Consider the following 16,833-nt stretch of genomic DNA (forward strand, 5'->3'; position numbering starts at 1 on the left):
TGAGGTCAGGAGTTCGAGACCAGCTTGGCCAACATGGCGAAATCCCGTCTCTACTAAAAATACAAAAATTAGCCAGGCATGGTGGCACACACCCGTAATCCCAGCTACTTGGGAGGCTGAGGAAGGAGAATCACTTGAAACTGATAGGTGGAGGTTGCAGTGAGCCGAGATCCCACCACTTCACTCCAGCCTGCAGGACAGGAGAGCAAGACTCTGTCTCAAAAAAAAAAAAAAGAAATCAAATTTACAGAAAAGCTGCAAGAATAAAATAAAAAACTACCTTACAACCCATATTCATATTTGCCAATTGTTAATTTTGCCTTATATGCTTTAACAATGATTCTCTCTCTTCCCCCTACACAGTTTTTTTCTAAATCATTTAAAAATAAATTATTTAAATCATGTGCTTTTACCCTTGAGCATTTTAGACTATATTTTCAAAGGACAAGAACATTGTCTTATATGACTACAGAATAGGTAACCTCAAGAAATTCAACATTGATATACTACTTTTACATAATCTGTCATATTCCAGTTGTGTCCGTCAACCCAGTAACCTATTTCATATAGTATTCTTTCTCTACCAGTACAGAATCCAATACTGGCTCACATATTGTGATCAATTACCATCTGTCTTTAGTCATAGAGAGGGAGTCTGGATTCATTTCCTAACTACTATCGATATACCTGACCAACTGGATCTCTGTTATAAGGGAAGAATATCTCAACGTAGGAGCTGACTACATCTTACTCCTGTATTCAACTTATACTTGTTGTATCTAATATAGCTAAGAATCTATGACTGATGTGGGCTTATTTAAAACAAAAGCTCATATTCCTCTACTTATTAATATAACAAAAATGCATAAATTAATATTTTTGAGCAGCTTTTTAAAGCATCTCCTTTTGAGGTTAAATGACCTCTAGGGTCATGGAGTGACCGTAAATCTTTAGTACTACTCAGTTATTTAAAGAAATTGATCCAGATAGGAGATTGACTCATAAGGTAAATACTGTTAGAAATAGATTTAGAAAAATATAGACAGAAAAAAAACTAACAATAGCAATTTTTGGTATGTCTGATAACGTGACTTTGTCAGAAAATCCTGTTTAGTATGAAACAAAAATGAGAAAAAAACAAGATTATTGTCTACTTGATATAACATTCATATAGATTTGATAATGATAACCTGGAAAGCAAAAGAAAAAGGGTATGACTGATTTTATTATAAATGAAAAGAAATAAGGGAGAGGTCATAAAAAGGAAAGGAACATAGAAGTGTTTTTGTGTGTTTTCATCTCCAAACACACAAGAGGCTTAACGTTTACTACTTACCTTTTTTTTTTTTTTTTTTTTATTATACTTTAAGTTCTAGGGTACATGTGCGTCACATGCAGGTTTGTTACATATGTATACTTGTGCCATGTTGGTGTGCTGCACCCATCAACTCGTCAGCACCCATCAATTCGTCATTTATATCAGGTATAACTCCCAATGCAATCCCTCAAATTGTAGGCACACGCAATTTTCTTTTTTTTTTTGAGACAGAGTCTCGCTCTGTCGCCCAGGCTGGAGTGCAGTGGCGCGATCTCAGCTCACTGCAAGCTCCGCCTCCTGGGTTCACGCCATTCTCCTGCCTCAGCCTCCCGAGTAGCTGGGACTACAGGCGCCCGGCTATTGTTTTGTATTTTTTAGTAGAGAGGGGGTTTCACCGTGTTAGCCAGGATGGTCTCGATCTCCTGACCTTGTGATCCGCCCGTCTCGGCCTCCCAAAGTGCTGGGATTACAGGCTTGAGCCACCGCGCCCGGCCACCTTTAAAAATAAAATGCCTTGGGCCAGGCGCAGTGACTCACACCTGGAATCCCAGCACTTTCGGAGGCCGAGGAGGGTGGACCATTTGAGGTCAGGCATTCAAGACCAGCCAGGCCAACATGGTGAAACCCTGTCTCTACTGAAAATACAAAAATTAGCCTGGCGGTAGTGGCACACGCCTATAATCCCAGCTACTCAGGAGGCTGAGGCAGGAGAATTGCTTGAGCCTGGGAGGCAGAGGTTGCGATGAGCCAAGGTCGCACCACTGCATTCCCACCTGGGTGACAGAGAAAGACCCTGTCTCAAAAAATAAAAATAAAAAATAAAATGCTTTATTTATTTTTCTAGGTGGGAGCTGCTCTAAGACCAGCCTTTTCACAAGATACACCATCAGATATAATAGCGAAAGCTTGCCAGGTAAGGAGAAAAGTGGGACTTTGTATAGTTGTCTTCTATAAATTCATAGATATCTTAGAATTTAATTTGTGTGAAAGAATAGAGAAAAATTTGAGAGACAAACATGGAAGGATTGCTTGAACCCAGGCGTTTGAGATCAGCCTGGGCATCATGGGGAAACCCCATCTTTACAAAAAAATACAAAAATTAGCTGGGCATGGTGACATACACCTGTAGTCCAGGCTACTCGGGAGGCTGAGGTTGGAGGATATCTTGAGCCTGGGAGGTCAAGGCTACAATGACCCAAGATGGCGCCACTGCACTCCAGCCTGGGCAGCAGAGCGAGACCCTGTCTCAAAAAAAAAAGAGCAAAACGAAATAATATTTTTATCTTGGAAATACAACAGTGGCAGTTTTCCTTTTTATTCTGTATGAAATGATGAAATAATAATTAGGTAATAAACATTGTGGTTGAAACATTGTTTTTGACCACACATTATGAAAATTTTGCTAGTTTGTGGGTATTAAATCATCCTAAAGAGAATTTCACAATATAGACATTTCATTGCAAAATTAATCCCAGGGAATTATTCTCACCTTATTATATCTGAGGAGGCTCAAAAAAATACCACCAAAAAATGGCACATTTTCTTTTTTTTTTGGAGGCTGAGTCTCGCTCTCTCGCCCAGGCTGGAGTGCAGTGGCGTGTGACTCGGTTCACTGTAACCTCCTCCTCCCGGGTTCAAGCAGTTCTCCTGCCTCAACCTCCTGAGTAGCTGGAATTACAGGTGCCCGCCACTATACCCAGCTAATTTTTGTATTTTTAGTAGAGACAGTGTTTCACATGTTGGTCAGGCTGGTCTCAAACTCCTGATCTTGTGATCCACCAGCCTTGGCCTCCCAAAGTGCTGGTATTATAGGCATGAGCCACCGCTCCCAGCCCCCAAAAGACGCGTATTTTCTTATGCCTTTAATCAGTTTCTCTTTTTCATATGCTTCATTTTGAAAAAGGATTCATGTATTAAGCTCTAATCTTTTAGGAAATCAGGTTATTTGTCTGCTTACCTAAAGACAGAAGAGAAGCAACTCTCTTCTTCCTAGTTTTCTGGAGTACAGTGCTGTGGTCCATCATTTTTGCTTAGAATCCATGGCCAAGCTTCATGTAACCTCTATGCAGAGAAGATTCTGCAGTAATAGGTTTAAAATTCTGACTTTATTCTCTCTGTAGCTGAATACGAGTTTGCCCCTTCCTTCCAGTTTTGAGATTGATATCTCTGAAACCTTAATGGTAGGCAGTCTTCAGAGAAATTAACTCTTTTCACTGACAGGAGACCAGAGAGAGAAGAAACGTTGCTGATAAGAGATAGGTCTCTGGATCATGGTGCACACCTTCAAGTTCGACTAGGTAATTTGGTTTGGGATACTGCCACACAAATATCAAAAAATTACTGTCCATATGTAAATAAGTGTATCGTGATTATGTTTCAGAGCACAGCATTTAAGCAGACAAAATCTCCTACAATGCTCCTGATCATTAGAAAAGCAAAGGCTATTAGAATTTTATCTTGTATGTGAGTATTGAATTTGCCTTAAACTTATTTATTTTGTGGCCCTAGCTGCGTTTTTTTATAAGAAGTTTCCTTTTTTCCAGTGGCAGGCTTAAATTTGTGACCTCCTTTCCTTCTATTGCTGGGAGGAAACCTGGTTTCCTAACAGGTAAAACTGTAGGTTACAATTTTCTTTCCTTAAAGGAAAGTAAGGAGTTGGCCTACATGATATCCTCGCCTGTTTGTTAGAACAAATGTCATGTTAAGAAACATTAAAATCAGGGTAACTCTTCGATTATAGGAAGGACCCTCAGTTGTCACACAACCGGGTACAGTAATCAGTGGATCAATCAAAAATTATTTAAAGTAGGGTCAGATCATGAACATAATGCATACTTAAATATTTCATTTCAGCATAAAACTTTTAAATGTACATTCATTCAGCAGTCTTTTGATGTAGGGCAAAGTCTTTTCTCTGAATATTATTTTACTAATTCAGTGCTACTTTGTCCTTCTTCATAAACAAACTCCATAATGCATTATCTGTGATTCTAGTTTCAGATTTTTTTTTTTTTTTTTTTTGAGATAAAGTTTTGCTCTTGTTGTCCAGGCTGGAGTACTGTGGCTTTATCTTGGCTCACTGCACCCTCCACCTCCCAGGTTCAAGTGATTCTCCTGTCTCAGCCTCCTGAGTAGCTGGGATTACAGGTGTACGCCACGATGCCCAACTAATTTTTTGTATTTTTAGTAGAGATGGGGTTTTACCATGTTGGCCAGGCTGGTCTTGAGCTCATGGCCTCAGGTGATCCACTCACCTCAAGCCTCCCAAAGTGCTGGGATTACATGTGTGAGCCACCACACCTGGCTCTTTTTTTTTTTTTTTTTTGAGACATAGTCTCCCTTTGTTGCCCAGGCTGTAGTGCGGTGGTGTGATCTTGGCTCCCTGTGACCTCCACCTCCCGGGTTCAAGTGATTCTTCTGCCTTAGCCTTCCAAGTAGCTGGGATTACAGGTGTGTGCCACTATGCCCAGCTAATTTTTGTATTTTTAGTAGAGATGGGGTTTTGCCATGTTGGCCAGGCTGGTCTCTAACTCCTGACCTCAGGTGATCCACCCACCTCGGCCTCCCAAAGTGCTGGGATTACAGGCATGAGCCACCGTGCCTGGCCTAGTTTCTGATTCTTTAATGTGAAGAAAGTACTTAGGTTTTTGCAAAGAAAGCTTAGTGCCAAATTCCTAATCTTTATAATTTTCCCCAACTTTTATATTTCTACCAAATTTCACAGAAATATTTATCAAATCTTTCCCATATGTTCTTTAGTTTCCTTAGGAGTAACAACTCTTTCTTTTCATATTCATATTTAATTTCTTTTCACTTTAAATTTAATTATTTTTCAGCAGTTTTGACTGGCATTTTAAATTTTGCCATCAGTATGTCCTTAATTGGTAACAATCAGTTAAAAATGTCCTTATTAATTTTATTAAAATTAGTTTTGAATTCTTTGAGAATAAAATTTGATATAAATACTTACTCTTAACTTTTAAAATGTTTTCAATGTAGGAACTCAAGTCCATTAGCCATGATTTGAAACCCAAATGCTGTGAAAACCAAAAGCTTTTTTTTTATCATTTATTTGGCAGCAAAACCTGAGCTGACTTGTACTCATTTGGCTCTGATGTGAAGCTAAGTGAGATTGTAGCACTGGTTGGTTAATCTTTCTTATTGTGATTTGTAATACATTTTGTTGCAGATATATCTATGTGCTAATTATGGGGTGCTGCCACACATCTTGCTAGGTGTATTCTTTAATGACGTTCAGGTACCTTATTACCTTTTACCCAAAAGTTGTGAACTCTGAAAAAAATCTTGGTCCAAGGATTTCAGATAAGAAAGTAAGGGCATGTAATTATTGTTGATAAAGCTGACACTATGGGACCACCCCTTCCTTCCTGAAATTCTTCCCTTGGCTCCATTGGCACCGCACTTGCCTGCTTTTTCTTTTGTTTTTCTGGTGTTTTCTTTTCAATTTCTTTATTCTTATTCTACTTGTCCCTTAAGTGTAACTGTATTCCATCTGGTCTGGCTTTAAGGCTTTTTTTTTTTTAAACCTGTCCTTGAAAAAAAATTAACTAATAATACTTTAGTTATCACCTTTGTGTGGGAATTCCTAGGGTTATGTAATTACCCTTGAACTTGCTCCTGAAATCCAGACCCAAGTTTTTAATTGCCTGCTGAATATCTTTCCACAAGTCTCTTAGTGGCACTTTGAACTCAGCATGTAAAAATGTTCAAAATTAAAATCATGCTCTCTCACTTCTCATCTCCACTTCGTTTCCTTTGTTCCCTGTCATTCCCGTAAAGCAGTAGTATCACCTTCCTTCCATTCAAGTCAGAAGCTTCAACAATCAGCATTTGGCAATTGTTGATTCCTTACTCTTTTTGTATCTCCCTTCACCCTTCCCCTAAAATAGCTAATTGGTTTCCATATCCTGGGATTTCTAACTACAAGTCTGTCTCAGATGCCTCTCCTTTTTTATTCCATTCCCAGTTTGATCCATATCCTCTCTGTTCTATGGTATTGTTGAAGACACTTAACATATTACTTACTATCTATATACATTTTTTCTTACGCATAAGTACTGATGTGTTTTTACAGTTTTCCTAAAGCACAATTCTAATAATATGATCCTCCTGTCCAGAAGCCATAGAAACTCACAATTGCTTATAGAATGAGTGTGAATTCATTTTCCATGGAATTTAAATTTTACCTTAATCTAATCCCAGTTAACTTTCCTAATCACATTTCTTCCTCATGTAACTGTCCTATGTCTATACACACAAACCCCCTTAACACCTAAACATTCCCATTTCTCCTGCTAGAATTAATCTCTCCCTTGTCTGTTTTTAAGTGTCGTATTACAGTGGTAAAACATTCCCGTGTGTTCATTCAATCTGTGTTTTCTTACTTGAGGGTAGGGACTAGATTTTTTTTTCCTCTTCCTTTTTATTTTTTGAGATGGAGTCTCGCTCTGTCGCCAGGCTGGAGTGCAGTGGCGTGATCTCGGCTCACCGCAACCTCTGGCTCCCTGGTTCTAGCCATTCTCCTGCCTCAGCCTCCCGAGCAGCTGGGATTACAGGCATGTGCCACCACTCACACCCCCAGCTAATTTTTGTATTTTTAGTAGAGACAGGGTTTCACCATGTTGGCCAGGATGGTCTCAATCTCCTGACCTCGTAATCTGCCTGACTCGGCCTCCCAAAGTGCTGGGATTACAGGCGTGAGCCAGCCTCTTTTTTTTTTCTTTTTTTTTTAAGTCCCCTTCATAGCAGCTAGCATAACCCTTTGCCTGTGGTAAGCAGAAATTTTGTTGAAGAATTACTCAAGACTGAACTGGGTGGAAAATTATTTCTGTTAACATTTTTGTTAAAGTACACAGTGGAAACATGTTAAGTAAGTCCTATTTTGTTTTCTACATAGGAGAACAATAAAATCTGTGCTTACCATTGATATAAAAATACCAGCTGGGCACGGTGGCATATGCCTGTAATACCAGCACTTTGGGAGGCTGAGGCAGGCAGATCACAAGGTTAGCAGATCAAGACCATCCTGGCTAACATGATGAAACCCCATCTCTACTAAAAATACAAAAATTAGCCAGGCGTGGTGGTGGGCGCCTGTAGTCCCAGCTACTTGGGAGGCTGAGGCAGGAGAATTGCTTGAACCCGGGAGGCGGAGCTTGCAGTGACCCAAGATCGCGTCACTGCACTCCAGCCTGGGTGACAGAGCGAGACTCTATTTCAAAATCATCACCATCATCATCATCATCAAAGCATAGCATTGGGTAGTTTATTTTACTTCTTTCTTTGGTTTTCTTTTGTGTTTTATCTGCTAGGAAAAAAATCATTTATTCCGTTTTCTTATACAGTGTTAATTTTTTTTACACAAAAGTTTTTGAATTCTCTTTGTCTAGGTATGTAGTACATGGATTGGAAGTGGAGTTGTCAGTGATCTCAATGATCTCCGTCGAGTACACAATCTTCTTGTTTCTTCTCTGGACAAAGTTCAGGCTGGAAAAGGATCTTCCAGCCAGCTGTACCGAGAGAGCGCCACAACCATGGAAAAACTGGCTGTTCTCAAAGCTTGGGCAGAGGTAATGACTAAACTGTAACCTATTGTTTTTGACCCATTTATTCATCCATGAGAAAATGTTCCCCTACTTCTGTTGGTAAAAAAATTTTTGTTTTTTAAAAATTAACCGGCCGGGCGCGGTGGCTCAAGCCTGTAATCCCAGCACTTCGGGAGGCCACGACGGGCGGATCACTAGGTCAGGAGATGGAGACCATCCTGGCTAATACGGTGAAACCCTATCTCTACTAAAAAATACAAAAAATTAGCCGGGCGAGGTGGCAGGTGCCTGTAGTCCCAGCTACTCGGGAGGCTGAGGCAGGAGAATGGCCTAAACCCGGGAGGCAGAGCTTGCAGTGAGCTGAGATCCGGCCACTGCGCTCCAGCCTGGGCGACAGAGCCAGACTCTGTCTCAAAAAAAAAAAAAGAAAGAAAAAAAAAATTAACCCATGATATGGAATACTTTTTGAAAATATGTTAATCAGTTTACTGAAAACCTCTGTATTGAGGAAGGGCTGGCCTACATAATATGAGGAAATTAGGTAGGAAAAACTCAAAAATATAAATAATAGAAAATATTTTATGCCAAAAATCTTTTCGTTGATTAAATTTCAGGAGACTTGCCACCTTGATATTGAGGCCATAGGGGTTTTGTTTGTTTTTTTTTTTAAGGTAGGGTCTTTGTGGTCCAGCCTGGGCTTGAACTCCTGGGCCCAAACAGTCCTCCTGCCGCCGCCTTCCGAGTAGCTGGGACTGCAGGCACGCACCACAGTGCCCAGCTTATTTTGTTTTTTAATAGCTAGTTTTACCTTTTTCATTCTCACAGTCACTTTAAAAAATATATAATTACGTTGTTTTAAATTCACTTTTCTAAATTCCTTCTGCCAGTTGCTATAGAATTCTTATCATCTGCCCTCCAGTATTGAAGTAACTAATTCCTTCCTCTACCAGCTCAGTATCTCACTTCCCTATTTTTGTGGTATTATTCAGCAACAGGTAACTGAAACCACAGAAAGTAAAACCACGTTTAAGGGAAGACTATTGGAATTATAATTATTTTAAGCTTTTCCGCTAATCTAAGACTAAACTTTTCTCATTCCCTTACTTCCCACCCTCTGATTCATTCAACAAAGTGTTATTTAGCTTCAGCTCTGTCAGGTTAGCAGTTGAGAGTGCGGGGGTGAGATATACTACATTTGCTGAGCAACACAAACTGGTAATCAAGTAGATGCAACAAAGGGTAAGGAGTATTATCATAGGAGAAATACGAAGTGTTTTGAAACACATAGCAGAGGCACTTACAATAGACTGGAGGCTCAGAAGTAGTCTTTTTGGAGAAAACGATGTTTACACTGAAACGTGGAAGATAGGAGGAGATACCAGTTAGGCATGAGGGTGAGGAGGAGGCTGTGTGAAGCTCAGTGCTGTCAACTCTTCCTCTTTGAATCTTCAGCACCTTCCTCTGTACATCCTCTAAAACTGCATACATAGGCCAGGCACAGTGGCTCACGCCTGTAATCCCAGCACTTTGGGAGACTGAGGCAGGTGGATCACCTGAGGTCAGGAGTTTAAGACCAGCCTGGCCAACATGGTGAAACCCTGTCTCCACTAAAAATAGAAAATTAACCTGGCATGGTGGCGCATGCCTGTAATCCCAGCTACTTGGGAGGCAAGGCAGGAGAATTGCTTGAACCTGGGAGGCAGGGTTTGCAGTGAGCTGAGATCGCGCCATTGCACTCCAGCCTGGGCAACAAGAGTGAGACTATGTCTCAAAAAAATTAATTAATTAATTAAAAAACTGCACACATTTGTCGACGACTTTATTCTCAGGAATATTTAAGGATATGCACAAAAGTTCTGCTACAAGGGTATTTGTTATGGTGTTATTATTCACAAAAAAGTGGAAGTAACCTAAATGTATTTCTTGATCTTGAAAGATGATATTAAGTGACTAGAAAATTTGGGGTAGAAATTATACACACACACACACACACACACACACATATTATTACATAAAAAACTGTGAGTATGTTTACATAACTGTCTAGACTGTTAACAGCATTGTATCTGAGTAGTAGGATTATGTGTGGTTTTAATTTTCATTTTGCTTATGTTTCTGATTTTTTTCCTTTTTTGTGTAATATTTATAAGAAAAATAAGCCTAAAATTTATTTTAAAATAGATCTGAAAGAGATATTCTCATATATTGCAGGTAGCAATGTAAAATATAGAACCTTTTTAGAAAGCATTTGGCAATGTCTATTCAGAGTCATAAAAATATTTGTAAACACTGACCCAGTAATTCCATTTCTGGGCCTATATTCTAGTGAAAAATATCCAAAATATGGAAAAGAGGTAAGTTTACAAAAATGTTTACTTGCAACATTATTTATAACATGAAGAAATGAATGTCTTTTGTCTTCAAAAGCTGGATTTCATCTTTCTAAGATTCCCAATGCTAAGTATAGAATGAGAAGTAAATATAAAATTTCAACTGTGGGAAAACTGGTGGATACATCATGGGTCATCCACTGTAAGTCATTAAAATAATGATTATGGGCTGGGCGCGGTGGCTCAAGCCTGTAATCCCAGCACTTTGGGAGGCCAAGACGGGCAGATCACGAGGTCAGGAGATCGAGACCATCCTGGCTAACCCGGTGAAACCCCATCTCTACTAAAAAATACAAAAAACTAGCCGGGTGTGGTGGCGGGCGCCTGTAGTCCCAGCTACTCGGGAGGCTGAGGCAGGAGAATGGCGTAAACCTGGGAGGCGGAGCTTGCAGTGAGCTGAGATCCGGCCACTGCACTCCAGCCTGGGTGACAGAGCGAGACTCCGTCTCAAAAAATAATAATAATAATAATAATGATTATGAAAACTGGTATTCACATGAGAAAACCCTGTGACATGTTTATCAGTAAAACTAAATACGGAGGCCGGGGGCGGTGGCTCAAACCTGTAATCCCAGCACTTTGGGAGGCCGAGACGGGCGGATCACGAGGTCAGGAGATCGAGACCATCCTGGGTAACCGGGTGAAACTCCGTCTCTAGTAAAAAATACAAAAAATTAGCCGGGCGAGGTGGCGGGCGCCTGTAGTCCCAGCTACTCAGGAGGCTGAGGCAGGAGAATGGTGTAAACCCGGGAGGCGGAGCTTGCAGTGAGCTGAGATCCGGGCACTGCACTCCAGCCTGGGCAACAGAGCGAGACTCCATCTCAAAAAAAAAAAAAAAAAAAGTAAATACGGAATCTCTGTACACAAAATTACAACTTACAAAGATAGAATATAAAAACCCAGAAATTGAGGTTATGAGGCATTTTTAACTCTTATTTTCCCAACTTTTTATAGCATGATTATTAAAATAAAATTATGTTGAGGAAAAATGCATACATAGACCTTAAAGTCTTACAGTGACACCCTTGCTTCCCCATTGCCTGCAGAGTAAAAACTTCAACTACTTCCAGCTTATAACCTGTGCTCAGTCTATATGAGAAACTTGCTCTTTACTTAGATTACCATGCAGTTTCCTATTTCTGTGCTCTTGCTCTGGCTATCCCTCTGCCTGTAAGCTCCCTTTCCATCTTTGCCTGTGAGCAAGTGAACTTCTGTCCTTAAAAACTGTCTCACCTTTCTCACACTCCCAAGGCTAAGATGCGTTTATCTGTGATGTTCCCTGAGATTCATGCATTCATTGCATAAACTGCCGAGTGTTCATCAGGTACCAGACACTGCCTACGCACTGGGTAGAGTATACTAGAAGATAAATAATTAAAAAGATTATCTTTATAGAAGATAAATAATTAAAACCAAGTATTTAAAAGTTTCTTCTTTTAAGCACTTTTTCACTTTCCTCTCATTATAATATTAGCCTGTGAATTCATGGAAAGCAAAAGCTATGTATTATTTGTTTTTGGTTTTTTTTTGCTTCCAGTCTTAGAACAATAACAAATTCAAGGCAAAAGGTGCCTACCTAGTAAGGATTTGATGAGTGAATGGCTGGATATACTTAAGAGTGCTTATCGTGACATTTTCTTAAAAATGTTAGTGGCTGGGCACTTCGGGAGGCTGAGGAAGATGGATCACCTGAGGTCAGGAGTTTGAGACCAGCCTGGCCAACATGGTGAAACCCTGACTCTACTAAAAATACAAAAATTAGTTGGGCGTGGTGGTGTGTAATCCCAGCTACCCGGGAGTCTGAGACAGGAGAATCACTTGAACCTGGGAGGTGGAGGTTGCAGTGAGCTGAGATCACGCCACTGCACTCCAGCCTGGATTACAGATCGACACTCCATCTAAAAAAAAAAAAAAAAAAAAAGTGTTGTAACAAATTTAGGGGAGAAAACAAGCGTGTAATCACTAGAAGATATGACTATGATATATTCGTAACTTTGGAGAGCCAAAGTCCCTATTTTAGAATTTAGTCAATTACTGTATATTTTCTCTGTGCTATAAGTCTGCTCAGTGTAGGAATAGGGGTAAGACACAGTGCTTCTCATCAAGAAACTTGCCGTGTGCCTATATGGATACCATACTTAGGCTTCTCGTTAGATACAATGGACATAACACTGTGGAGGGAAGACAGTTTTCTCAAGATGTTTATCTAGCATAATTCTTTTCTTGCTTGCTGTCATTCCTTTGTTTTTTGTTTTCTCATTAATACGCTATTCAGCTTTGTATGTGCCAGTTGCCAAAGCCTAAATGTATTATAAAAACAAAGGAAAATAAATATGATTCAACAAAGAAGAATCTTTGAAATTATATTTTAGGAAAGTTGCTTTTATGTCTTTTTGGCTCACAAACTAGAGAGAAAGGATATATGTATGTGACTAGCAGATTATATTGGCCAGGCTATCTGTTGTAAAGGCTAGATTGCAAAATATCATTTAAGGTCTGTGTAAGGAGGAGTTCAGAAGGATATTTATGGAAATCCTTTCTGATGTCTCTTTTCGCTTCTCAGCTGCTTACTTTGAATGCCTGGTTGTCTAATAAGTCTAGGAAGGTGGAGGCAGAAAAAGAGTTATATACCCTGTGGCAAAAAAAAAAAAAAGTGGGGGGGTGCTTTGTCAAGTAGAATGAGGGAAGCCAGAAAAAACTCCGAGAAGCCTGCTCAAGGAACATGCCATCAGAGGAAGTCAGAAGTCAGATCAGTTTTTTAAGAAAAATACCTCCAAAGCAAATGGAATTATTCTTTTGTGTTTATCAGGAAATCATGGAGTTGTATATACTTTTTTTTTTTTTCTTTTTTTGAGACAGGATCTCAAATCTGGTACCCAGGCTGAAGTGCAGTGGCATGATCATAGCTCACTGGAACCTTGAACTCCTGGGCTCAAGCGATCCTTCTGCCTCAGCCTCCCAAGTAGCTGGGACTACAGGCATGTGCCACCATGCCTGGCTAGTATTTTTGTTATTTTTTGTAGAGATAGGGTCTTGCTATATTGCCCAGGCTGGTCTTGACCTCGTGGCTTCAAGTGATTCTCAGCCTCTCTAAGTGCTGGGATTACAGGCTTGAGCCACCATACCCAATCTAAGTATATACTTTCTTTTTTCTTTTTTTTTTTTTTTTCTTTTTTTTTGAGACGGATCTCACTATGTCGCCAGGCTGGAGTGCAGTGGGGCGATCTCGGCTTACTGCAGCCTCCACCTCCTGAGTTGAAGTGATTCCCCTGCCTCAGCCTCCGGAGTAGCTGGGACTACAGGTGCCCACCACCACGCCCGGCTAATTTTTGTATTTTTCATAGAGACAGGGTTTCACTATGTTGGCCAGAATGGTCTCGATCTCTTGACTTCGTGATCCACCCATCTCAGCCTCCCAAAATGCTAGGATTACAGGCGTGAGCCACCGCACCTGGCCAAAGTATATACTTTTTTTTTTTTTTTTTTTTTGAGACGGAGTCTTGCTCTGTCGCCCGGGCTGGAGTGCAGTGGCCGGATCTCAGCTCACTGCAAGTTCCGCCTCCCGGGTTTACGCCATTCTCCTGCCTCAGCCTCCGGAGTAGCTGGGACTACAGGCGCCCGCCACTTCGCCCGGCTAGTTTTTTTGTATGTTTAGTAGAGACGGGGTTTCACCATGTTAGCCAGGATGGTCTCGATCTCCTGGCCTCGTGATCCACCCGTCTTGGCCTCCCAAAGTGCTGGGATTACAGGCTTGAGCCACCGCGCCCGGCCAAAGTATATACTTTCTAATATCTGTACCCAGTTATCTTTGATGATTTAACTGTATTTTTATAATAACTTAAAATATCTTATTGTTTTATCTTATGCCTTGTTATTTTGTCCTCCTAAATATCATCTTAGGTATATGTGGTTGCTATGAATATTAAAAAGGAAGCAGAGTCAAAACCAAAAAGAGCAATTAAAAATACTGACGATGATGATGACGACTATGGTACCATCGATGAACTGCCACCAGATAGTTTAATAACACTGGTACAACCCGAGCTGCCAACACTCAGTCGCCTGTGGTTAGCAGCATTAAAAGATTATGCACTCTTGACTTTACCAGCTGAATTTTCTAGTCAGCTTCCTCCAGATGGTAAGTGTTACATTCTGAGTTTACTTTTATGGAGTTCAAAGTAGTAGTTAAACAAAATAGAGACGGTATAGGCTAGCAACAACAGTTACTATAGTAACACTTTAAATTCTGTGACTTAAGTTTGATGTCTCAGAGTACGTACTGTATATTGAATTTGTAGATGGAAGATATAGCATAGAGCTTTTTTGTTGGCTGAAGCAAACATATTAGCAAGCACTGTTACAATAATAGCTGTGTGAGCTAGGGTATTCTCAATAGCTATGGATAACAAGTCATTATGCATAACCATAGATGTATATTGCTGTACTGTTCAATGTGTGTATTTTCATATTCTATTTCAGATTCCTAGTGTGCCAATAAATTACGTTCCTAAAGTGCTTTGCAAATTGTACTTTAGTTTTCTTATTGAAATCAGTATAGAAATCATCAACATTTTTTTCTGTTTAGAAAGTGTGTTATCAGTTCCTACTCGAAGAACCCCTTCTCCTTCCTGTATGTTAATGATAAGAATAATGGAGTTTCCCCTACCCTCTTTTTTCCTTCCTTAATCCATCATAACAGCAAGGAGTGATGAGGAAGTCCTCAGTGTTAGTAGTGGAAACAACAGGAGGTGGAGAGGATTAGCAGAAGAAGAAAGAAACAGAAGGAAGAAATGGAGTTCCCTGGTTATGGTAGGAAGAGAAGACGATAGGGTGTTAGGAGCCACTGGTAGCCATGAAGAGGTAAATTCTGTGACAGTAGGGTAAGGAAAGGTAAGAATACTTAGTGAAATCAGCAGTAGCAGAGGAAAGGCTGGAAAACTAGCATCAGTGAGGAAGAGACAGGTATTCCAGTTCATCAGCTACCGAAAAGGGGTTACTTTCAGTGACTTTATAAAGAGGAGAAGCCCTTTGGCTAGATTTCTCTTTTGTATGTAACAGGTATTTTTGTTAGTGGTTCATAAATGAGCAAACATTTATATTAGTAATGTTTTGGCTGGGCGCAGTGGCTCACACCTGTAATCCCAGCACTTTGGGAGTCTGAGGTGCGTGAATCGAGAGTTCGAGACCAGCCTGGCCAGCATGGTGAAACCCCATCTCTACTAAAAATACAAAAAATTAGCTGGGTGTGGTGGCGCATGCCTGTAGTCCTAGCTACTCAGGAGACTGAGGCAGGAGAATTGCTTGAACCCAGCAGGAGGAGGTTGCAGTGAGCCAAGATCACACCACTGCACTCCAGCCTGGGCGGCAGAGCGAGACTTCTTCTCAAAAAAAAAAGGTAATGTTTTTAATTGATTTGATTGTTTTACAGGTGGAGCATTTTATACCCCTGAAACTATTGATACAGCTAGACTTCACTATCGGAATTCCTGGGCCCCAATTCTCCATGCGGTGGCACTTTGGTTAAATAGCACAGGATTTACGTGCTCAGAGTCTACAGAAGCAGCAGCAATATTTGGTTTACAAAAACGTTCTACATCTGTCAGTTTAAACCAGGCATCAGGAGCAGTGGGGAGTGCTAAATCTTTGCCAGAAATTAACAAAGACAGAATGCATCTGATTTTAGGTAGGTCTGTTATATTAATATATTTCAAGATTTATCACTTCTGAAAATTAATATCTTTCATTTTAAAGCTATGGAAAGATATTGTACAGTATAGCACAGTTCAGAGAACGAAAAGTGAAAGGATTTTTCACCTCACCTTAGAAATTGTTAATTGAGCCGGGCGCGGTGGCTCAAGCCTGTAATCCCAGCACTTTGGGAGGCCGAGACGGGTGGATCACGAGGTCAGGAGATCGAAACCATCCTGGCTAACACGGTGAAACCCCGTCTCTACTAAAAATACAAAAACTAGCCGGGCGAGGTGGCAGGCGCCTGTAGTCCCAGCTACTAGGGAGGCTGAGGCAGGAGAATGGCGTAAACCCAGGAGGCAGAGCTTGCAGTGAGCTGAGATCCGGCCACTGCACTCCAGTCCGGGCGACAGAGCGAGACTCCACCTCAAAAAAAAAAAAAAAAAAAAGAAATTGTTAATTGAATTTTTAACCTAAAAATTAAATTATTAAAAACTACTGAAACTACTTAGCTGTCATGTTCATTCACAGAGCAGTATCTAATAATTTTCAGTAAAAAAACTTAATATGTTTTTTGTTCAACAACTCGTTTTCGTTTTACTTGGCACTTAACCAGTTATCCTATTAAGAAAAAAAAGTTTAAGCAGATTTCAGTGAATCCTAATGTAAAATTGCTTTATAGATGCTTTTGTTTGTTTGTTTGTTTGTTTTTGAGACAGAGTTTCACTCTTGTTGCCCAGGCTGGATTGCAATGGCGTGATCTCGGCTCACCGCAACCTCCACCTCCTGGGTTCAAGCGATTCTCCTGTCTCAGCCTCCCAAATAGCTGGGATTATGGGCATGCATCACCACGCCTGGGTGATTTTGTATT

General features: G+C 40.4%; 1 protein-coding gene across 9 annotated transcripts in view; it reads left to right on the forward strand.

The window, feature by feature from the left end:
- Positions 1–16,833, forward strand: part of HEATR5B (HEAT repeat containing 5B) — a 118,523-nt gene that overhangs the window by 77,469 nt on the left and 24,221 nt on the right. For all 9 annotated transcript variants that reach the window (XR_004428394.1, XM_033176027.1, XM_033176033.1 and 6 more), the window contains 4 exons: positions 2,163–2,231; positions 7,729–7,908; positions 14,175–14,412; positions 15,703–15,957. Coding sequence is in view for 8 of the 9 variants with exons in the window: in XM_033176027.1 (XP_033031918.1) it covers positions 2,163–2,231; positions 7,729–7,908; positions 14,175–14,412; positions 15,703–15,957 (742 nt within the window). In the remaining variant the exon portion in view is untranslated. The remainder of the gene's footprint in view (positions 1–2,162; positions 2,232–7,728; positions 7,909–14,174; positions 14,413–15,702; positions 15,958–16,833) is intronic.

Source organism: Trachypithecus francoisi, unplaced genomic scaffold (assembly GCF_009764315.1).
Source record: "Trachypithecus francoisi isolate TF-2019V2 unplaced genomic scaffold, Tfra_2.0 Lachesis_group17, whole genome shotgun sequence".
Classification (NCBI taxonomy): domain Eukaryota; kingdom Metazoa; phylum Chordata; class Mammalia; order Primates; family Cercopithecidae; genus Trachypithecus; species Trachypithecus francoisi.